This window comes from Zootoca vivipara, chromosome 6 (genome assembly GCF_965207765.1).
Source record: "Zootoca vivipara chromosome 6, rZooViv2.hap1.1, whole genome shotgun sequence".
NCBI lineage: Eukaryota > Metazoa > Chordata > Lepidosauria > Squamata > Lacertidae > Zootoca > Zootoca vivipara.
The window spans coordinates 63,562,959-63,587,827 of NC_142589.1; the positions used below are offsets into that span (position 1 = coordinate 63,562,959).

The 24,869-nt window shown below is 45.2% G+C and overlaps 1 protein-coding gene across 1 annotated transcript in view; it reads right to left on the bottom strand.

Moving 5' to 3' along the window:
* The window catches only part of ASAP3 (ArfGAP with SH3 domain, ankyrin repeat and PH domain 3), a 77,548-nt gene extending 60,456 nt beyond the window's left edge, over positions 1 to 17,092 (bottom strand). Inside the window, exon 1 of the mRNA XM_035120399.3 lies at positions 16,501 to 17,092. Coding sequence (XP_034976290.2) covers positions 16,501 to 16,626 — 126 coding nt within the window. The 5' untranslated portion in view covers positions 16,627 to 17,092. The remainder of the gene's footprint in view (positions 1 to 16,500) is intronic.
* Positions 17,093 to 24,869: the final 7,777 nt, after the last annotated feature.

The window sequence follows — 24,869 nt, forward strand, 5'->3', positions numbered from 1 at the left end:
TAGGTGTTGTACCACACCTTGCTTTATTTTTGTGAAAGTGTGGGCTATACCTTTGCAAATAAACAAATTTGAACCTGCAACCATCAGAGGTGCTTGGATTTGCCTCCGAGTCAGCCTCTCATTGCTCCCTGAAAACAGCACGAACCTCACAGTCAGGAATCCACCTAAGCAAGGAAGCAGGGCTCCACCAACATCCACAGTGTCCTTGGCAGGCCTGAGCCTGTCTCAGGAGCTGCAGGAGGGACAAACACCTACTTTGTTCCTGGAAGACCAGACGCAGGTGAGAGGCAGACTGCTTGTTGCTAATTATACTCCATAGCATGAGATTCTCAGTTGCAGCAAACAGATTTGTTTTTTTGTTTTTCATAAAGCTAAGAATGAGGCCACACCCTTGCATTTTGTTGCCATCTCAGAAGAAACATCCCCTTCCTTCACTTTCCTACTTTCAAAGATCTGGAAGTTCTTGCAAGCATTCTAGCATTGTTCAGACAAAACATTTGTAAACATGCCTATTCTCAAGCCAAGACCTATGCCCCACTCCTCCAATCAACAACGAAAGCTCACCTGTCTGCTGTACAGGTAAATTGCAACTTGTGCATATTCACATTTATAAGCTCAGATATATAAGCTAGGCGTCATATGGCTCCTTAAACCAGTCCCCAAAATGGAATGCCTAGTTATTATTGTTGGGCCTGACAGCTTGAAAGTCGTATTTTTCAATATGACTTCTTGGTTCCCGAAATTCATTCTGATTGTGCAGATAAAATGTAACAGATAGAATTCTGCAGGTTGTGTTGCTAGTGTGTGAAAACAGTCAAGATCCCCAGGCATGCACCTCCAGATGGGAGAGATGTCAGGTATCATCCTGGTGCCCAAGCATCTTCATTTGGTTGCAAGTGGCTGATAGCCAGGTGCAAAATATGCCTGGCTCCTGCTGAACTTTGAACACTGTCCAGAACATAACCCAAGCATAAGTTGAGAGTCGCCTGTATTCCATTCTCTTGTTCTACAGCAGGAGTTGCAATGTGGTGCTCTCCATATGTTGTTGGACAACCCCCCATCAGCCACAGCCAGCATGCCCAATGGTCAGGGGATGATGGGAGCTGCAGTCTAACAACATCTAGAGGACGTCAGTACCGCAACCCCTGCTCTCTAGCAACTTCTCCTGAACCTTTGTTTTTTAAAGGCAAGGAAGTTAGAGCATGGGAAAACCTTTTGTGGATCCCCAGATATTGTTGGACTGCAAATACCATCATCCCTAGCTAGCAGGACCAGTGGTCAGGGATGATGAGAGTTGTAGTCCAACAACAGCTAGGGACCCGAGTTTGAGAAACAGTGCACTAGACTGTAATTCCCATTACTGTTGGTATACTGGCTGGGACTGAGGGGAGTCAAACAACATCCGGAGGGTCCTAGGTTCCCCACCCATGGGTTGACAAAGTGCTAGGAAGACATCACCATCCCACAACTCACTGTCGAAGGAGTTTGGATTTGATATCCCGCTTTATCACTACCCTAAGGAGTCTCAAAGCGGCTAACATTCTCCTTTCCCTTCCTCCCCCACAACAAACACTCTGTGAGGTGAGTGAGGCTGAGAGACTTCAAAGAAGTGTGACTAGCCCAAGGTCATCCAGCAGCTGCATGAGGTTGACAATCCAACGGCAGCTCAGTAACAAAGCATCTGCTTTGCAAGCAGATGGTCTCAGGTTCAATCCTCAGCATCTCCAAGACGGACTAGGAATGTCCCCCTCTGAAGCCATGGAGCATCGCCATCAATCAGTATTGACAGTACTGAACTAGATGTGCAGGGGTCTGACTCCATCCAAGGTAACTACCTATGTCTATCAACAGTTCAAAAAAGAGCCTTCCTGGTGTGCAAAATAGCATCTTACACACGCCCACAGACACTGCTTTTTATTTTACTTTCTAAGATCCCCAAGCTCATGCCAGCAGAAGCCAAGCCAGGCAGCTGTGCATGTCCCACTGGACTTATGCAGCTGCAGTCCAAAATCTCTCAGAGATATACACCCCTCCTTGAGGATAATCAGCTCAGCCGCAGATGCAGAGATGCAAGGAAAAAATGTCTCCAGAATGAGAGAGAGGAGACAGCTCTGCACCTGTAGCTGGTGGTGACCTCACACAGCCTCCATCTGTGACTGCATTAGACCCCATCACTGACCCCATGGAGCCTCTCTGTGCAATTGTCTAATTTACACTCTGCATTCTAGAATCAGCCTTGAATTCCTTCCAAATGTGCCCGGCTAGCCAGATAGATTCTTTTTTTCTGGCTGTCAGAAAGAGAGTGCCTCTTTGGAAATCTCCCTTTCTTTTGCAGGCTGGTTGTTAAGTAAGATCAATGAGAGCCATTCTCCACTTTGCAGAGCTGCTCAATGAAGTGGGAACTGGTTGGTACGGCAATAAAACACAGCCAACTGTTTAGGAAGCCCAGCCTGAAAAGGGCAGCTATGAAATCTAAAATTAGGAGCAGCAGAGTATAAAAAAAGATATTCAGAGTCAGGGGTGCCAAGAAGATTTTCTGAGGCCAATACAATGTCTGTGGACTTGGGCCCTCTGCCCTACCTGCAAAAGTGGGCATGCATTTGCATAAATAATGCATGCACTTTGCATCATGCAAATTTGCATATTTCTTGCAGGTGGGGTGGAAGGCTCAGAATTAAATCAGGGGGTCACATGTCAAGTACTAAGATGCTTGGCAGGCAGAGTGCCAACAGGCAAGGTTTCCCCCGCAAATTTATTTCCATAGTAGAAAAGGCTTAATCAGTTGAATTTCTGCCCAATTCAAGGCACAAGAGCCCCACTTTTCCTCATTGCTGACCTTAAACTGTGAAAATAACTCTAGTTTCGTGAGTCGTAAAGTGTTGATCCTGGGTAGCCAACATGGTCGCTCATGGCTATCCTGGCTGCGGCTTATGAGAATTGTAGTCAAATCCTGCTGGAGGGCACCATGTCGGCTACCCCTGCTGTAGATCTTTCATCAATTTCTCTTAAGCTTGCAATACTGTACTACATTCAGTGAAAGACCAGGCACGGTTATTTCAGATGGTAGGTAACGGGTCAAAATATTTTCAGATTTACGATGACTAAGGTTCAGATCCCTATGCTTGGACTGATTCCAGATTAAAAGTGAGCAGTTGCTGAGTGACCTTGGGCTAGTCAAACTTCTTTGAAGACTCTCAGCCTCACTCACCTCACAGAGTGTTTGTTGTGGGGGAGGAAGGGAAAGGAGAATGTTAGCCGCTTTGAGACTCCTTAGGGTAGTGATAAAGCGGGATATCAAATCCAAACTCTTATTCTTCTTCAGTGTATTCTAAGGACTGCGGCCATTATTTATCCATTGAAACAAGTACAGCAATGTTATCAACAGGTAAGAACAGCCATCCATCTCTCTCTCAATAACAAGGATTTCAATCCTTTGCATAAAATATACACATTTAAACATTCATACTACCAGGAACAACCCACCCCGAAGTATCCACTATGGGCGGGAAAGCAATTAATCACCCCCTCCCCAGTTACTGCTACAATCTACTTAACAGCCTAAAACTATATTTCACTCCCGACCTTTGCTTTAAGATGGACTCACTACTGCCCAGGATAGAATTACAGTAAAATCCTGGATTTCTCAATTATTTTCATAGACTGGAGGCCAAGGCTGATGTCCTACACACACACACACACACACACACACACACACACACACACAAACACACACACGTTTGTTTGTTTGTTTGTTTGTTTGTTTGTTTTTGCAAGCGTTTTGAAGAATTTTGTCACAAGGCTCAATTAGCTCTCCACTTCAGTGTCTGAAATTTGCCCAGACATGTCTGTACAGTGTCCCTCCTCCACTTTGCCTCTTCCTCCATGATGAGACTTTCTCTGTCTCCTGAAAACAACATTTCAATCCAGCCTATGCAGACCCAGACTGGAGTGGATAGAGGTGAAGGAGGGTTTCTGGCCTTGGCCCAGGAAGGAAACCAACTTTTGAAATTCATTCTTGTAGCGTGTGGCAATATCCATTAGCTTATTTTTCCTTTGTCTTTTTTTTAACTGTTAGCCAATATTGAGGAAATGTCACCCCAAGGCAATTTCTCTAGAAGTAGTACACTCCAAATGTTCTAGTTACAGGTAGGTAGCCGTGTTGGTCTGAGTCGAAACAAAATTAAAAAATTCCTTCAGTAGCACCTTAAAGACCAACTAAGTTTTTATTTTGGTATGAGCTTTCGTGTGCATGCACACTTCTTTAGAAAGAAGGTACTCCAAATGTTGTTGGACCACAATACCCATAGTCCTTGACCATTGGCCTTGCTGTTTGGGGCTGATGTGAGTTGTAGTCCAACATCTGAAGGACACCATGTTGGCAACTGCTCTGAGGTATGCTGTTTTATCCCCTGTTCAGTGAAGGTTTCCCTTGTTTTACTCATAAGAGGAGCCCTCCCAGATCAGAGGTCAAAGACCATCTAGCACAGCATCCTGTTCTCGCAGTGACCAACCAGATGCCCATGAGAACTAGGGTTGCCAGACTCAATAGAGGACAGGACTTCTGTGCCTTTAATTGCCCTGCTCTCTTTTGAGTCTGGAAACCTTAAAGAGAAACCAGCAGACCCTTTGCTTGGAAATTAAACAAAGGGTCTGCTGGTTTCTCTTTAAGGTTTCCAGACTTGTCATCACTTTATTATAAAAAATTAGAGGAGGTATTGATAGAACCTTTGAAAAATGTAATGAATAACATACAACAAAAAGGGAAAATGCCAAACTCTTGGAAAGAAAGCTACATTACAATTATACCTAAACAAGGGAAAGATATTTTAGATATTTCTAATTATAGACCTATAGCTCTTCTAAATAACGACTACAAGCTGTACACGAGTATACTGGCAGAGAGGACCAAAAAAGTCCTCAATGAATTAATACACAGGGACCAATCAGGCTTCTTACCAGGGAGACATATCTATAATAACACAAGAAATATAATCAATATATTGGAATATTTAGATCTGCGGATAGAGAAACCGGCTGCCTTAATGGCGGTCGATGCCAAAAAGGCCTTCGACAGGGTTTCCTGGAAATTTATGAAAGAATTAATGCACCATATGGAATTTGGAGAACAGTACAAAAATAACATCAAAGCAATATATACAAAACAAACAGCAAAAATCATAATAAACGGAAGGGTGTCTCAAAAATGCGAAATTAACAAAGGAGTAAGACAGGGGTGTCCACTATCCCCACTAATTTTTATATTAGCCCTGGAAGTATTATGTCAAAAAATAAGAAATGAAGAAGAGATTAAAGGGATAATTTTAGGGAAAAATAAATATAAGATTAAATCATTCGCAGATGACATTATAATTACTACGGAACAGCCTAAAGAAAGCTTGAATAAAGTATTAGAAGTAATGGAAGAGTATGGGAAAGTCTCGGGATTTAAATTAAATTTAGGAAAAACAAAGCTATTAGTTAAAAATTTATCAAAGGAAGAACAATTGAATATAGAAAAAGCAACAAATTTAAAGATATATTCGAAAATAAAATATCTGGGGATCTGGATCACTCCAAAAAACTTAAACCTATTTGAAGATAATTATCGGAAAACTTGGGGGGAAATAAAAAAGGATTTAGAACTGTGGAATAGACTTCACCTCTCCTTTCTGGGGCGCATATCCGCAATTAAATTAAATGTGTTACCAAAATTACTCTTCTTATTTCAAACAATTCCAATCATACGAAAATTAGAATTTTTAGATAATTGGCAAAAAGAATTATCAAGATTTATATGGTCCGGGAAAAGACCCAGACTAAAGCATAAAGTATTAATCGATACTAAGGAAAGAGGGGGGTTCGGGCTCCCGGACCTAAAAATTTATTTTGAGGCGGTGTGCTTCGTATGGTTAAAGGAATGGTTCATTCTGAAAAACACAGAACTTTTAGATTTGGAGGGGCATGACACCCGATTCGGGTGGCATGCCTACCTAAATTATGAGAAATGCAAGTCCCACACAGGATTTAATAATCATATAATAAGATATCCTTTACTAAAAACATGGGGGAAATATAAAAAATACTTAGAACCAAAAACCCCAAAATGGATATCCCCAACGGAAGCAACAGCGGTCAAGAAAAGAAACATGAACGGATGCTGGACAACATATAACAACATATTGATAGAAAAGGATGAGCAAATAACAATTAAAAAATATGAAGAAGTTAAAAAATATTTCACAACATGGTTGGAGTACCATCAAATTTATAATTTATTCATAAAGGATAAGAAATTAGGATTCGAGAGAAAACCATCAAAATTAGAAGTCAACTTAATAAATAATAATAACAAAATTATATCAAAAATGTACAAATTATTACTGGATTACCACGTAATGGAGGAGGCTGTAAAAAGCAATATGATAAAGTGGGCGCAAGATATTGGGCGACCCATTATGTTGGCAGACTGGGAACAACTATGGAGGGTTAACATGAATTTTACAGCGAGTTATACCATTAAAGAAAACATGCTCAAAGTCCAGCATCGGTGGTACTTGACCCCTTATAGACTATCAAAAATATATAAAAATGCATCAAGCACCTGTTGGAGGTGTGGGGCAAACAAGGGTGACCTTTTTCACATGTGGTGGGCCTGCCAAAAGATCAAAACATTTTGGAACCAAATCTATGAGGAAATTAAGAAAATGCTAGGAACAACCTTTGTTAAGAAGCCGGAAGCGTTTATTTTAAGTATAATTGGAAACGAAATTCCAACGGCAATGAAAGAACTATTTTTATATGCAACCGCAGCCGCTAGGTTATTGATAGCAAAAAGCTGGAAGGAGACTGAAGCCCCCACTTTGACGGATTGGCAGAGTAAATTACAAGAATTGGCAGAAATGGCCCTATTAACAAACAACCTGAAAGGCAAATCGCAAAATTGGATAAAATATAAATTATACGTTCAAAATTATACTAAAGGTGCACTGAATTTGGCAATAATTGATTAAACAGAAAGAAGGGGGAAAGAAAAATTGAATTTATATATATGGTTTTTGATGCATGAAGAAAAATGAACGTATTAGACATGTATAATAGAGAAATATACTGGGTGTAGTACGTTCGCATAAGTTTAAGAATACATTAGAAAATGGCAGGAAGGAGTTAATATTTATAGTTTCGATGATTCTTATTGATTTTTCTCTCTCTCTTCTTGTTCTGAAATTGTTGTATATATATAACATACATATGGTACGATATGGAAAGAGGGTAACAGAGGGGAGGGAGGGATGATGGTAAGGGAAGGTTTAGAAAGAAAGAGGGGTGGGGGGTGGGGGGAAGGGGTATTCTTTTATTCGCATAGATATGCATAGATATAGGCAATGGTCATGACTTATAAGACTGGATGTTTTTGTCTTACACTGTTGCCGTCTATGCCTCTGTTCTATGTTATGTTTTAAATCGATTAATAAACTTGCTTTTTAAATTTAAAAAAATAAATAAATAAAGGCACAGAAGTCTTGTCCTCTATTGAGTCTGGCAACCCTAATGAGAACCCCACAAGCAGAATGTGAGCACCACAGCAACTCCAGCCAGCTACTGGCATTCAGAGGCATGCTGCCTCCAACAAGGAAGGGAGAGCATAGCCATCCTGTACTGATACATCCTCTACTGTACTGATATTCTTTCCCTCCATTAAAGCCATCCAAGTTGGTGGCCATGACTACCTCTTGATGCCATTTGGGGGGTGTTCCAATAGCAATAACATGAACTGAACGACTCCCTGAGCAAGTGCATACATAGGGAATGCTACAGGGAATGTGGTGAACAGAGACCACAGCCCCTTTTTTGAGGGTAACAAGAGTTGTGTTGGGTCATGTGACATTTGTTCCTTCCACATTTCAGTTTCTAAAGGTTGCTGCAGCAAGTACTGCGAATCCCCAAAGGAGATCAACCCCTTAGGAAGCGGGAAGCTGAACAAGTGAGTGGGAGAGAGAAACCATCTCGTCACAGCTCAGCCCATCAGCACAAAATTGCATCGGACCCTCAATCTTGTGGCGCTCCCTGGCTCGCCATTCTGACAGGAATGCCAACTTCCCCTCCTGCCTCCGGTGTTCTGAAATGTTGTCTAAGCATCTTTAGAATGAGCTTGATGCAGATTCTGTTCTTTTAACCACCTCCGACTCCAATTTTGAATCAGGGTTGTTTTCACTGCTGCATTTCCTTTGTTATACAGCAATTCTAAATGCTGGGTTTACTATTATTATTATTATTATTATTATCATCTCCAGCTTGATTCTACCTGTTGTAATTTGATGGGAACCTATGCTGAAAGGCAGCCTGGTGTCTATTTGGGGTGGGTGGGATGAACAGGGAAGATATAATTTACTGTAAATAAGACACAGCCCTGGCCATTCAGAATTGTAAGACAGCATCAGAAGAGAGAAACTCTGATCAGGTACATTTGCAGTTCTTCTCTTTGACCTGCTTGCTGCAGCCCATGAGCTCAACCTTCACTGAATTCAGTCCCAGCAACCTCAACCACTTCACTCACTTCCGGTGGAGGGTGGGGAACCTTTTTAGACCAACGGGCCAGATCCCCATCCCTGGGGCCAACTTTGACAAGTGAGTGTCGTTATGACTTCAGATGATTGACATACATTTTCATACCTCTGCAAACCTCTGCATAATGATATAGCCTCTCTTGTTCCTCAGTGTCCCAAATTGGGCTATAATCCAATTGGCACTCAGCACCTGAGGTTGCTATACAGAGGAAATGACGTCTCCCAAACACATGCATGTAGGCCAATGGCATTTTGCTTAACTACAGGAAATAACTGCAAGCTGTGGCTTCTGGGATTCTTGTCTAACCGGTTAAAATGGAGATTTAGGGCAATCCATAGGTCATGTATAGCTCTGGACATAACTATGCAGAAGAAGAGCTCGTTTGCTTAATGAGGGGCACACGTACACAAGCCAACCACAAGCCAAAAGAGCTGAGAAAGCAGTGATATAAAAGCAAGCAAAATTCAGTATATACTTCCAGAGGCAAAACTTTCAGGGGCAAAACAGTTCCCCCGAGTCAAATGGATTTCCCAGATGGGGTGCCAGGGTAGCATCACTAGGCCCCCAGCAATTCTAAACTTTAAAAATACAGCACTGTACAATCAATGGAAGGTGGAGTTCTTTTGTTTCCAGCCCCTGACCTGTAAACTATATGAGGTCATGAGGCCAAGACAGATTTCCAAGCATGATCTAGAAGTAGGTCAGCATGAGCTCATGTGAAGAGTGGATCTGGAAGAAGAGCAAAGCTTTGTCTGGCAATGAAATTGCAGGGTGGCTCTGATTTCTTAACCTGTTTCTTGCTCTGTACAAATGAAGAAGAATCAGCCTACTCTAGAGGGGGCTGTTGTGAAGTGTGGAGGAAGTGAAAAAGTTTTCTCTCTCCCCACCTCCCATAATACTAGCACCAGGAGCCACCCTATGAAGCTGAATGTTTGAAAATTCAGGACAGAAAAGAAAGCTTTTTTTTTTTTTTGCATAATTAAGCTACGGTACTCACTCCCACAGGAGGCAGCAAAAACCACTAACTTGGATGGCTTTAAATAAGGATTAGGAAAATTATCGTAGAATGAAGCTATCAATGGCTACCAGCCCCAGTGGCTATATGCCTCTGAATGATGGTTGCTGGGAATCCCAAGCGGAAAGACAGCTATTGTGTCCAGGTCTTCCTTGGAGGCTTCCCATAAGCATCTAGTTGACCACAGTGAGAACAGGATGCTGGACTAGATGAGGCTGATCCAGCAGGGCTTTTCTTCAGCTCTCATGAGGTCAGACAGTTTAATTACAAAGCATTTCTGGTGAACCACAGGTGCAATGCAATAGCATCTCCAAATGTGTGCCTACACCATACCAAGGAGAGGCACTGTACTCTCATAGTGTTAGAACCGCCTTGGGGAACCTGCCACCACAATGTGCATTTTGCAGAGTTCTTGGGCCACAACGTGTCTGTTGGGCAATTAAGCTCCTCATCTTCCGCAATTTGCCTATTCAGGAACATCCTATTGCTTCATTTCCACCCTGAATAGTGCCAGATCACAGTAGCAAGCAGTTGTTGTTGTTGTTGTTGTTATTGTTTTAAAGGCAACGGCCCACTCAAAGAAAAAAGCTGCAACAAAATATAAAGGGCTCTATATTACGGATGACCATTTGGACACAGCCAGTGTGGTATAGTGGTTAAGAGCGGTAGACTCATAATATGGGGAACCGGGTTCGTGTCTCTGCTCCTCCACACGCAGCTGCTGGATGACCTTGGGCTAGTCACACTTCTTTGAAGTCTCTCAGCCCCACTCACCTCACAGAGTGTTTGTTGTGGGGGAGGAAGGGAAAGGAGAATGTTAGCCGCTTTGAGACGCCTTCGGGTAGTGATAAAGCGGGATATCAAATCCAAACTCCTCTTCTTCTTCTTCTTCTTCTACCGTATGAGTCTTACAGTTATTGGAGTGTGGAAACATACACATAAGCCAGGACAACATGCAGGTGCCCTTTGACCAGCTGTGTAGCCTGGCATTTGATAAGAGGCAACAAAGAAGCAGATCACGGGTGAGGTGTAGGGATCCAATGTGCATGAATCAGATATGTCAGGTTGCAAATGATTCTCAAAGGCACGCAACCCAACAGCATGATGATGATTGTTTTGCATTGCTAACATTGTTTGTATTACTAATATCCTTTATATTCTGCTTCCCAGTGACCCCAAAAATTAGCCCATGAAGCTATTTCCAATCATAAAGCAACAACTATTTCAAAGTGGAGATGGATCCAAGATCCATTTCAAGCACACTCCTTGAACATAAGAAGAGCCTGTTGGATCAGGCTAAAGACCCATCTAGTCCAGCATCCTGTTCTCAAAGTGGCCAAGCAGGTGTCTGTGCAAAGAGCCCGCAGGCAAGACCCAAATGCAAGAGCCCTCTCCCCTGCAGTAGTTTGCAGCAACTGGAATTCAGAAGCATTACTGCCGCTGACTTAGCAACAAGGCAGGATCTACATGTATAAAATTATATACAGGGTGGGTAATGTGACACCTTCCCTAGATGTTGCTGGACCACAGCTCCCATCACTGACCATTGCCAATGCTGGCTGGGGCTGATGAGAGTTGGAGTTCAACAACATAGAATCATAGAACCATAGAATCATAGAGTTGGAAGAGACCACAAGGGCCATCCAGTCCAACCCCCTGCCAAGCAGGAAACACCATCAAAGCATTCCTGACAGATGGCTGTCAAGCCTCTGCTTAAAGACCTCCAAAGAAGGAGACTCCACCACACTCCTTGGCAGCAAATTCCACTGCCGAACAGCTCTTACTGTCAGGAAGTTCTTCCTAATGTTTAGGTGGAATTTTCTTTCTTGTAGTTTGAATCCGTTGCTCCGTGTCCGCTTCTCTGGAGCAGCAGAAAACAACCTTTCTCCCTCCTCTATATGACATCCTTTTATATATTTGAACATGGTTATCATATCACCCCTTAACCTTCTCTTCTCCAGGCTAAACATACCCAGCTCCCTAAGCCATTCCTCATAAGGCATTGTTTCCAGGCCTTTGACCATTTTGGTTGCCCTCTTCTGGACACGTTCCAGCTTATCAGTATCCTTCTTGAACTGTGGTGCCCAGAACTGGACACAGTACTCCAGGTGAGGTCTGACCAGAGCAGAATACAGTGGTACTATTACTTCCCTTGATCTAGATGCTATACTCCTATTGATGCAGCCCAGAATTGCATTGGCTTTTTTAGCTGCTGCATCACACTGCTGATTCATGTCAAGTTTGTGGTCTACCAAGACTCCTAGATCCTTTTCACATGTACTGCTCTCAAGCCAGGTGTCTCCCATCCTGTATTTGTGCCTTTCATTTTTTTTGCCCAAGTGTAGTACTTTACATTTCTCCTTGTTAAAATTCATCTTGTTTGCTTTGGCCCAGTTGTCTAATCTGTTAAGGTCATTCTGAAGTGTGATCCTGTCCTCTGGGGTGTTAGCCACCCCTCCCAGTTTGGTGTCATCTGCAAACTTGCTCAGGATGCCCTCAAGCCCATCATCCAAGTCATTGATAAAGATGTTGAACAAGACTGGGCCCAAGACAGAACCCCGGAACATCTGGAAGACTACGGCTTCCCAACCCCCCAAAATATAGATGATTCCTGAGAACTGCGCCTATGGTTAGGGGTGGAGAGTCATCACATACATGAGTCAGCTTGACTCCATCTCTGGGGGACACTCAGGGAGAACTATGCAGATGCAGAATTGGCCACATGAACAAGCAGTTTTGAAAGAAAATTAAGAACATAGGCAAAGAGACCAAGAAAGTCTAATATTTTTTTTGTTGTTTTTTGGATCAAAGTGTATGCATGCAAGTTTTCCCATTTCCCAGAACTCATCAGATACTTTTCATGGTGCTGCACTAGAGAAAGCACTGTATAGCACAGCAGCATAATGGAAGAGGCTTTTGGAACAGAAGAGGTCTCCAGCCCAAGGACAGCACTGCAATCTCTCCATTATGTAGGGCCTCAGGTATTGTAAAGAATTAAGAAAGTGAGCAGGTATCTGTAATATCAGATTGAGGAATTGCAATGGAATTCTCATCATTAACCAAGACTGCAGTTCTCAGGGTTTGGAAATCAAAGCACTTTTACAAGACAAATTAACAAATCTTCCTTTTAATCCAGAGTGCATTACTCAGTGTGGAAGGCAGCAATTTTTGACAAAAAATATAATTCTCATTATCATCCAAGATTACACTCCTTGTGGTTTCTGGGAAGGGGTGTGGGGAGGGGACAGAAATCAAAGCATTCTTTAACAAGCGAGACAAAGAAATATCATTTTTAATAAAGAGTGCATTACTCAGTGTGGAAGGCATCAATTCTGGCTGAAGGATGTTTCACTTCCAACACTGTAAGAAAAGCATCGTTTGTGGAAACGGCCTCTAACCATGTTCTTTAGAAAGACTTCTGTGAATGTGTGTGTGTTTTAAAAAATTAAGACTAAAGCATACTGGGCTGTATCCAGATAAGTCAAATTCAGAGGAGTCCCGCTGAATTTAGTGGATTTAGGTTAGCCACTAACTTGCCCTTTGATTTTGAATAGGTATAGTCTGAATATGATAACCCACTTTTTGAATTTCCTGCTTTTAGACTGCAAATATAAAACATATGTTGGGGTTACTAGCCTATTCCAAAACTGATTCTTCTTATTTCTGGCCTACCTCAATGTTCATCTCTGCAAACAACCTAGAATAAGCATGGATCAGAGGAACTTTTCACTGGCATGTGTCAAACACTCAGAGTTTGAGGGCTGCAGAAATAACCTTAGGACCCAGGTGGCACTGTGGTTAAACCACTGAGCCTAGGGCTTGCTGATCAGAAGGTCGGCGGTTTGAATCCCTGTGACGGGGTGAGCTCCCGTTGCTCGGTCCCAGCTCCTGCCAACCTAGCAGTTCGAAAGCACGTCAAAATGCAAGTAGATAAATAGGAACCGCTACAGCGGGAAGGTAAACGGTGTTTCCATGCGCTGCTCTGGTTTGCCAGAAGCGGCTTTGTCATGCTGGCCACATGACCTGGAAGCTATACGCCGGCTCCCTCGGCCAATAATGTGAGATGAGCGCGCAACCCCAGAGTCGGTCACGACTGGACCTAATGGTCAGGGGTCCCTTTACCTTTACCTTTTACCATCAGAAAAAGACGTGCTCTGGTCCATTCGGTCACGAAGAGTCGGACACGACTAAACAACAACAACCATCAGAAATCCACCTACTGTATCTCACACTGATAACAGTGCATTTCTATAGCCTTCTATATGCCTCTGGATACCATTTGCTGGAAAATCCTGGGCCTTAGTTTGCCTACCCATGCCCTAGATCAGGCATCCCCAAACTGCAGCCCTCCAGATGTTTTGGCCTACAACTCCCATGATCCCTAGCTAACAGGACCAGTGGTCGGGGAAGATGGGAAATGTAGTCCAAAACATCTGGAGGGCCAAGGTTTGGGGATGGGTAGGCAAACTAAGGCCCAAGGGGCCGGATGCGGCCCAATCGCCTTCTAAATCCGGCCCGCGGACAGTCAGGGAATCAGCGGGTTTTTACAAGAGTAGAATGTGTCCTTTTATTTAAAATGCATCTCTGGGTTATTTGTGGGGCCTGCCTGGTGTTTTTACATAGTCCAGTTTTACATAGTCCAGTTTGCTGACCTCTAATCTAGGGAGCCTGGTTGGCCATTGTGAGAATGCTGAACTAGATGTTTCACCAGCCTGATCCAGCAGCCAGCCTCCTCTTATGCTCCTATGTTTTAGCTAGACTTGGGCTTTGCAGCCCTTCCAACGGAGGGTGCCTTCAAGCAAAAAACTATCTTCTATAATACAGGATACATAGTTGCCTTAATGATAAAAAGGTAAAGGGACCCCTGACCATTAGGACCAGTCATGACTGACTCTGGAGTTGCGTGCTCATCTCGCTCTATTGGCCGAAGGAGCCGGCATACAGCTTCCAGGTCATGTGGCCAGCATGACAAAGCTGCTTCTGGCGAACCAGAGCAGCACACGGAAACACCGTTTACCTTCCCGCTGTAGCGGTACCTATTTATCTACTTGCACTTTGACGTGCTTTCGAACTGCTAGGTTGGCAGGAGCTGGGACCGAGCAACAGGAGCTCACCCGGTCGGGGGAATCGACCTTCTGATCGGCAAGCCTTCCGAAAATGGTACTCATCTCTTGTCCCCATTCCCAGGAATTCTCTCCTGGTTCATAATATTGAAACAGGTGAAGTAACCATTCCAAATGCATGCATCTTAGCATTCTGGTAAAGAGTCACTCAGAAATCTCACAGTCCCCCTCCCAGAACAAACACACAGAGAGACACCTGGATGGAGAACAACTATGATATCATGTCAAATGCAGATGGAGTATTGATCCAAGTGGAGAAGAGGCTCAACAAACAAAAGTTTGTTCAGTGGGGTCACAGCAAACAAGAAAAAGTACAGGGCTAAGTAACCAAAGCAGGGTGGCTTGGGAAGAATGGCGTCCTGGATGCTGACCGTGCATTCACAGAATCTTGTCTTACATTCAGAACAGAAGAAGAACTTGCATGGCTGGGAGTGATAATTACAAGGAGGATAAATAAGGATTCTGAATCTGTCAAGTACAAAGTAGGGCAAAGCCCAATCGAAACCAAACCTACTTGTGGGGATCTCAGCTTGGGCCAAATCAAGACAGCCTTGGCCAGACTGAGTCGTCTAGAGTGAACTGGGACTGTCAGGGGGCAGGGCATGAAGTGAGAAGGCTGCAAGGTGTCTGCTTCAAGTGCTTTAAAAAGGGACCACAAGGCTCATCTAGCCCAACCCCCTGCAATGCAGGAATCTTTTGCCCAACATGGGGCTCAAACTCATGACCTTGAGATTAAGAGTCTCATGCTCTATCAACAGGAACAGCGCTTGCGAAGAAGCAGCCTGCAGGGTTGACCTCCTCCTGTTCCTGGAGGGAGGGGGTTGGCACAGCATCTGCTCCTGCACCCCTCCTAACCATATGCTTATTTGGGGTTTTAAAAACCCCTAATGGAACGTTAGCCTTGCACCCACATTTGTTTGGGGCTGTATTTGGGCTGCATCGGGTGTCCCTCAGGTTGGCGCAGATCGGGGGCAATCTTGGTTCTATAGATGTTCCCTGTGCCACACTTGTGAGTGCCTGCCTCAGAACTCAAGAACTTTCAGGCAGAAAATCTATGGTACTAATGATTTCAGGACTGGCCCTCCTACCATAAGACAAAGGTGGGTGGTTGCTTCAGATGACAGTTGCTGAGGGGCAGGCGGCAGCAGTCCCCATGGCCACCCCCCTTCTCTTGGAGGACAGAGCTGAGCAGACGTTGGTGCCACTTAGCTCGATGTGGTCTACGATGCCAGGTAGCTACGTAGCAGCACTCTTAGTTTCTGGCGAAGGGCATTTCTGATCTGACCTGGTGCCTGATGGACCCTGGGACCCTCTGCGCACAAAGACTGACGCTCCGCCGCCGAGTTTGGGCCCTTCCCCAACTGAAGGAAGCCGTAAACTTTAGAGAAAGTGGCGAGAGCTAGGAACGCGGAACTAAACCTGCTGCTGCCTTCTGCATCATCACCTGCAAGCAAACCCCACTGAGCACTAGAGCGGCTTGTTTCTTAGTACTGTAAATACGTAAAGGCTCAGGTGCGCGCCGCGCCGAGGAGACAACCGCGCCCACTTTTACGCGCAAGAAAGGCGCGATTATTATTTTTTAGATGGCGGGCTGTAGGGAAACCATCTCGGTTCTCCAGCCCTTTCCCCCAACGAAAGAGCCTTTCCTCGCCCCCCCGCCATAGCTGCCAAGTTTTCCCTTTTCTCGCGAGGAAGCCTATTCAGCATAAGTGAAAATCCCTTTAAAAAAGGGATAACTTGGCAGCTATGCCCCCCGCCCCCCCATACAAGCCCCACTTCCTCCGCCGCCCCTCTCACCTCTTCCAGCGCCACCACGGCCCCCCGGCACTTCTGCAATTTGGAGGCGAAGCTGGAAGCCGCCGGCGAGCTGAGATCCTCCGAAGTCACGGCCACGAACTCGGAGACGCTGATCTGCTCCGGCATGTTGCTGCGAGAGGCGTTACCTTGGAGATCGGGGCGCAGTTGCAGCCGGGGAGAAGAAGGGAGGGAGATGGGGTTGTGGGGGAGAAAGTCATCCAAAAGTAAGGAAGAGGCGGCGAGGGAAAGGGGGCATTCGAAGGAGGAAGAAGAGTGACAGGAGAGCGAAGCAAAACGGCGGAGAAGTGGAGAGAAAAGAGGGGAGGGCAGAAGCGTGGCCAATTCCGTCTTTCCCGGCCCTTTCTGGTCAATTTCGTATCACATCCCCGAGGTTTGGCTTCTCTCTCTAGTGCGTAAATGACGAGCGGCGCCTCTTCTCCGACCTCTTGTAAGTTTCTTTCCCTCCCTCGGTGCCTGGCTGGTTGGAACAGAGGCTTTCATGGCAGTCACGTGGGGATATTGTTACGCCGCCGCTGCCTGCGAGCGTGCAAGCGCGGATTTTTGGCCCGGAGCCTGTTAAAGACAAAGTGCACCCAGTTGCCCTTGTTCCCTTTCTCCCCAAGCCGCGGAGATCCTCCTCTTTGGAAAAACGAGTAGCCTATCAACACAGAGAGCTAAGGCCTGATCCAGCACGTGTTTTACGCGCAAGTAAGTCCCGGTCGAGTTTAATGGGGCTTACTCCCGAGTCAGTTTGCAAAGGCGCAGCCTTCTTGCAGTTGCAGCCCTAGCGATCGGGGCTTTACTCTCTAAGAGAGCTCAGGGCTGGAACCTTTTTTGCTATTGTTTTGGCTCTTCAGATTTATTTTGGTTTTTTTACCTGCCGATTTTACATACGCTCTCAGAGCTGCTCAGCGTTTCAAAGAACCAGAAGGAACATGTTGAAGTTTTGCCGCGCGATTCTGCTCAGGAGAAGGCGCCCCATTTTATGCACAGTTTACCCCTCGCAGAGTTCCAATTCCCCCGCAACCCTTAACAAACTACATTGCCCAGAATTCTTTGAAGGAGCGGGATGTGCTTTGAATGTGCTTTAAAAGGGATAGTGCGCACACAGGTAAAGCCAGGTCTCCCGCACAGAATATTTACAGCTTTTGAATTCTGGATCCCCTGCTGCTCATTTAAGAACTTCATAGGGAAGGAGAAACACACACACGTAAGAGGTGGGGCTTATTCCAGCACTGCAAAGCTCTTGTCTTCTTTTAAACTTTTAGTTATCTAGAGCCAGTTGCTGAACGCTCTAGGTCAGACTTTGGCAACCTGGTGCCCTCCAGCTGCTTTGGACTACAACTCCCATCAGCACATGCTGTCTGAGGCTAATGGGAGTTGTAGTTTAAAGCAGTTGGAGGGCACCAATTTGGCAAGTGCTGCTTTAGGCAGTGTCTGTACTGCCCACACCTGTCATCTTCTTCTCAAACAAGTCCATATATATATATATATATATATATATATATATATATATATATATACACACACACACACACACACACACACACAGTGTAAAAGAGGAAGATTAATATCACCTCCCAATTTCCTTCCAGCCTGCTGATACCACCAAATGCTGTGTGAATCAGTTTGCTATGTATAATACGCCTGGCATGCTCTGGCCCATGGGGTCACAAAGAATCAGACACGACTAAACGACTAAACAACAACAACATGTATATACAGTAATGTACAAAATATATATAGGTGCAGGCCATAGCAACCCTGTGCATGCTTAACTGGGAAGAAGCTCAACTGAGCGCAGGCACATTTATATTGGAGAAAACATACATAGTTGTCAACCTTCATGGATAACTGTACCTACCTGCCTGTAGGTTAAGAGCCTGAACAAACATGAGAGTAAAGCCCTCCCCTCTCAGTTCAAAGGGACCCTGTTTCAGGACAGTGAACATAGCATTGCAGCCTCCATTACCACGGTAAAGGTAAAGGGACCCCTGACCATTAGGTCCAGTCGTGACCGACTCTGGGGTTGCGGTGCTCATCTCTCGTTATTGGCCGAGGGAGCCGGCATACAGCTTCCAGATCATGTAGCCAGCATGACAAAGCCGTTTCTGGCAAACCAGAGCAGCACACGGAAACGCCGTTTACCTTCCTGCTGTAGCGGTACCTATTTATCTACTTGCACTTTGACATGCTTTCGAACTGCTAGGTTGGCAGGAGCAGGGACCGAACAACAGGAGCTCACCCCGTCGCAGGGATTCAAACCACCGACCTTCTGATCGGCAAGCCCTAGGCTCAGTGGTTTAACCCACAGCGCCACCAGCGTTCCACAGTAGCAAATACAAAAGAACAAGTTGTTCATTCATTCTGTTGTTATTTTTACTAATTAATTAATTGCCCACACTAATGTCCTAGAGCAGGTTACAGCAGCTAAAACACTATGCTGAAAACAGTTGAAAACAACTTACAATCATGAATGGGTCCTAAAAAATATACATCTCAAGTGCTGAAAGAGCCTTTGCCCAAAGCTGTACTGTATAATGAAGTTCCCTAACACACCTCAGTGGGGAGAGAGTTCCACAACTCTGAGGCTGCCACTGAGAAGGCCCTCTCCCAGGCCAGCACTACTACCACAAGCTTCTGAGAGTGGTAGAACATACAATAGGTCCTCCTCTGCCAATCTTAACTCCTGAGAGGGTCTGTAGGGAAGGAGGCAATCTTTCAGGTGTTGGGAGCCTGAGAAGTTTGTGGCTTTAAACTAATGTGAGCAATCCATTTAGAACACTGCCTTTCAGTGTCAAAAACATTCTCAGGTCAGCTTACAGCTGCCACCATTTGCACACTGGCTGTCCTGGAATCTTTTAGTGCAGGGCAGTTCAGAAATACCTCATATAAATAAAAACCTAGAGCAAAACAGTAACAATACAAGCTGCAGCAATTAAAAACAATGCCATCGCATACTGTATTTGTAGCTCAGAATCCCTCAGCTTGGTGCCTTCCAGATGTTTTGAACTACAACTCCCACCAGCCCCAGCCATCATGGCCAATGCTCAGGGAGGGGACCTGTAGTCTAGCAAATCTCCCATCCTATGCTTCAGATGACAAAGTTCCAGGGCACTTACTTTTGAGTAAACATGCATAAGAGGATTTAGCTGTACAGTATAAGAGGATTCTTTCTACCAGGTGCAGATACTCTGAGGACAATGCTGTGGCGAAGTTGATTTGGTGCCTCCACCCCACATATTGCATCTGTAGACTCGGTATCAGCCAGCCTCTGCTTCTGGCTATGTCTAAAACAGGCATAGGCAACCGTGGCTCTCCAGATGTTTTGGAACTACAACTCCCATGATCCCTAGCTAACAGGGCCAGTGGCCAGGGATCATGGGAGTTGTAGTTCCAAAACATCTGGCGAGCCAAGGTTGCCTATGCCTGGTCTAAAAGGACCACAGGATGCCAACTAGGAACATGATGCTGCCAGTGCTGATGGCATGCTGCTCACAGTTGATTCCTGCAAGCCTCCAGATTATCTGGGACTGTTTTGTCTCCTTGAACCAAAGGGAGTGTAATCACTCTGTACAGGACATTGTTTCCTGTGGGCAAAACAAGCCTGGGCGTGGTCTCTCAGACTCATTAACCTGGCTTTGTTGTCCTCCCTCCTTTAAACGGCTCTTCTAAAGTGGAAAGGGCAGTTTGGCCTCTTTAGCCATTGCAGCTTGTGGGAGAGAGCAAAAGGTCAGGAGGCTGCGACCAGGATCTCTTTCTCCCCTGTTCCTTTCTCACACTAACCCAGGAGGGCCTCCTCTCCCCGCATTTGCATCTTGCACCCAAGAGCTTTCTCTACAAGGGCAAATCCTCAGACATGCCCTGGGTTTTTGTTTTGTTTTTCCCAAAAGTACTACGTGGATGACAGAGTGCCTTCTCAAGGTCTCCCTGCCCAGCCAATCAATAAGACAGGATGACTCTGGCATGGACCCAAATAACATAGCTGCCAAGTTTTCCCTTTTCTCGCGAGGAGGCCTATTCAGCATAAGGGAAAATCCCTGTAAAAAAGGGATAACTTGGCAGCTATGCCAAATAAATGACTCTCAAAGAGAGACAGAAATATAGCCGCCTTCAGTCTGCCAGTGATTCACTCTCCCTGCTCTTTATGCCTCTGACAGCTGGGTAAGAGGCAGAAGTTCACCAGGGAAAGCTCTCCCAACCATGACATCTTCCACCAGGAAAATCTCCAGCTGTTCAGTTTCTGCCTGTTATGCAGCTGTTAATAGACTGAGATATTACCAGAAAATGAGGTGTTACTATTGGTATATAAAGCCCTCAACAGCTTTACTTGAAGAAACATCTTGCCCCATTCATATTTGCCCACTCTTCAATCTCTCTCTCTCTCTCTCTCTCTCTCTCTCTCTCTCTCTCTCTCTCTCTCTCTCTCTCTCTCTCTCTCTCTCTCTCTCTCACACACACACACACACAGAGAGAGAGAGAGGGGGGGGGAGATGGATGATGGAAGTACAGCAGCAGAGGTCTTTCAGCATGCAACTTAAGGGTTAATCATGTTAGTGTTAAAGTCAACTAGGAAGAGGGGGACAGGTTAGGTTTGCTTCAATTAGATGACATATGTTCTGGTTGGCTGCATAGTTCTGAGGGAACTTTTTCCTGTATGTTTGGTTGAGTGTCACCCTGCTATGTTCAAGGCCTGAACTAAGAAAGACAAAACCTCTCTACTTATTTCTTCTCAAATTATACATTGCTTTTGTTCTGTTTGCTTAGTAAAGTGTTTTAAAGACTTTTCTCACTGGGCTTGTGTCTGTGTTATTGAAGTGACTTTGCTAATGGGGTGCAACAGGAAAAGAGTTTTAGTCTGTTCCTCATCATTTTAGTTATTTCTTCCTTTGTATGCCACATGCTTGGACTGACAACATTCCTCACAGTGGGTAATAACGTTTCTTCAGAAGCCCTTCCCCTTGGATTTCTTCCAAATGAGTCTTGCTTTGGAATGTGGCCTTAAATATTATTCCAAGAGGATTAAGGGCACGCGCTTAACAATCCTATTGGATTCAATCAGCTTTAAGAGGGCTGAACAATCCAATATAGGAATGTTGAAAGCTACCTTATACCAGGTCAAACTAATTATCCATCTCTCTAACCTGGTACTTGCCAGCCTGACTGCAATGGCACTTTCAGCCTTGTCCAATCTGCTGCCCTCCAGATGTTTGGGGTCAAAGCTCCCATCTTCAGCCAAGCTGCTGGGAGTTGTAGTCCAAAACATCTGGCTCCTGCTCTTTTCTGTGTTCCTCCTGCTCATTCTGCCGAGTGGAGCCCTCGACCTCTGCCCCAGAGTCCTGTCCTGTTGCCACCACTATGCAAGTGAGCCTATCATGCAGATTTTAAAGATTAAACAAAACATAACAAAACCTGAGCAAGGGTGGCTGGGTTTTTCTTCCACAGCAGCTCCAAGGAATTCTGGGCTCCCTGCCACTGCCAGAGTGGCTTCTGCTATCGTACGAGGTTCGGGCTGGGAAGGGAAGGGAAGGTGATCCCACTGTATGTGAGCTGAGATCCCACTGCCAAGATCACTTTGGGTCCTGCTGGCTGCTGCGTTCTCCTCTCCTCTCCCCCCTCCCCCTCTCCCACAGGCCTTTCGGGGAAATGATTGCAGGATGGAGAGTTGTGCAACAACGCAGGAGTCTGGCGTTCCACAGTAACTGAGGGAAGATAGACTTTGTGGAAGCACAAATGCAGAGTGGAGCCTACATTCCTCTCCATGTGTGTGTTTCTGCATGGGCCTCACTTCCAGCTCCCAGAAATGCTTTGCAGGCTGAAGGCAGCATGGGAAGGAGGAAATGTTAATGTTTATACAGAAAGATTAATAGCCATTACTTGTGGTTTCTGTTTTGAAAGATAACTTTCTATCTCTCGCCTCTTAAACCGAGATTTGCTGCCAACTTGCCTATCGCTCTTTCCCCGTTCTTGTATTCTCCTGGTTTTGCAACACGGCTGTGACGCCACACTGTTGTAACAGTATCAGGAAGCCAAGGCTGGATCACTTAGCTAAGCTTGAACAGGTGAAACAGCAACTTACGGCTTTTCTTTTTTAACCCTGCATCCCTACCCCTCACTTTTCCTTTACCCTCAAGTTTTAGACTGTAGGCTCCTCAGGGCAGGGACCTTGTCCCTCTGTACACTGCATTCAAGTATACTTGGGGCACTTCCTGATGGTCACTGTTTTCGGGTGGGATTTAATCGCAGCCTGGCAAATCTAGGCTGCACAATTAAAGCTGAGTTGGGAGCTGGAGCTCTCGCTGAACAATCCCGCTTCCCCAGAAGACTGGACATGTTGCGAGAAGGAATGCACGAGAAAAATGCACTGGAAAGCGTGAAATAATGCAACGTCATCTAATATCGTCCCCGTCAACAAATCAGGGTGGGTGCTCGTTAAATGGCGAAGGTCATCTGATCCCTCTGCAAACAAATCAGACTGAATGCTCATTGAGCAGGTCATGTGGAAGTAACCTCTGAGGACAGTTGTTGAGGGTGCATTTAAGTATACTTAGAGGTCAGTTGACAAGGTGACATTCAAGCAGTACAGGGGTGGGTTGACAAGGTGGCAACCCTAGCTGTTGGGGCTCATATGCATCACTGCGATGCCCTGGCTTGTGTAGCTGGATATGTATATAGCACTGTCCCATTTTATGGTCAGTTTGCTAAAATTATGCAAAGGAGGCCGGTGGATCCTAACATTTGCTTTTGCGTCCATCTGAGGATCACCAGGGCACGGTTGAGAGGAGCGGTCCAGACTTGGAGGAGATGGTAGCATTTTCCATAGCTCAACAATTGGGGGCATTATGGAGAAAAGAGGCAATTTTCTACTCAGTGCAGTTGCTCCCAGATGCTGGGATTGTTGCTTGCAAGTTCCTCCCCTTGGTTATTGCTGCTGCTTTCCAGCAAAAGTCCTTGGTCTAAAAACCCTCCGCTGCTAATTTATTACAGATGGAAATTCCTGTTTGGAGAGATGAGGAGAAACCTGAGTTCTGGGAAGGCGACGGGGCAGCCAGTCTGGATTTACAGAAAATGCTGCACAAAAAACCCTGGATTTATCACATTCTTCTGGCAAGAGGGGAAAACGAGACCACCTGGGTGGGTGGATGAGGGAACCCCAACAACCTCCAAAGGAAAAGAGGGAGGGAGCTGGGGGGGGACAGAGAGACCTCCCAGACTGCCTCTGTCATTTGCATCTCTCTGGTTAGGGAGACTTTAAACTCCTCAGCCTATTACAGGAATGGGGAATCCCAGATGTTGGCATTTGTCTCCCATTAGGGATGGGCGAAGCAGTCAGTTTCAAGTTCTTTCAGTTTCTCTTCAGTAATCCACATTTCCACATCAGTTTGCGATGATGATGATGATGATGATGATGATGATGATGATAAAATATCCTCATGAAAATCTGGTGGCATTTTAGTGCATAGTCCTAATATACACATATTTGCCAGCAGTTTCACCTAATGCAGTACATTTTTTGTATGCTATCTTCACTAATTTATGCATTTTAATGCGTACTTTACCCTTGTATATTCATTTTTATACACACTCCTTGGTTGGTGAACTGCACCACAAAATTAGGAGAACTCTGAATTTCAAAGGATGGTTGTCTTTCAGGTCACTTACTGTGTTGCAAATTAGGCAACCTGCAAACTGAATCAATTTTCTCCACCATCCCTGCCTCCCACAGTCCCCTGCCATTGGGTATGCTGGATAAAGATGATGGGAGTTGGAGTTCGACAACATCTGGAGTGGTCTCCTTCTCCCACAGGAAGCAGGTATGATGCTTGGGAAGTAAATTAGTTCTGCAATCGAAAGCCTTATTGTGAAAGCCGTCCAGAATAGCTGGGGCAACCCAGTCAGTTGGGCAGGGTCAAATAAAATTATTATTATTATTACAGTGGAACCTTGGTTTACGCCTACCTCCGTTTACGAACGCCTGTTTATGAACGCCACGGACCCGGAAGTGTTTACATCTGGGTTCGTGGCGTCGGATGCACAGACGTGATCTGCGCAGCTCGCGGATGCGCAGAAGCGCTCTATCAGCGCTTCGCGCACGTGCAGAAGTGTGCCTTCGGCGAGCGAACACCTCCGCAGAACGGATTGCGTTCGCAAACTGAGGTGCCACTGTATTCTTAACAAAGATGTGAGGGCTATGTGTCACAAACACATAAAGACATATGAACCTGCTGGATCAGGCCAAAGGCTCATCTAGTCCAATGCTATTATGGTGCTGGCACACATTGCATAGCACCTCTGGTTCACCGGAAATGCTGTATGATCAAACTATCTGACCTCATAAGAACATAAGACAAAGCCTGCTGGCAGGCTCT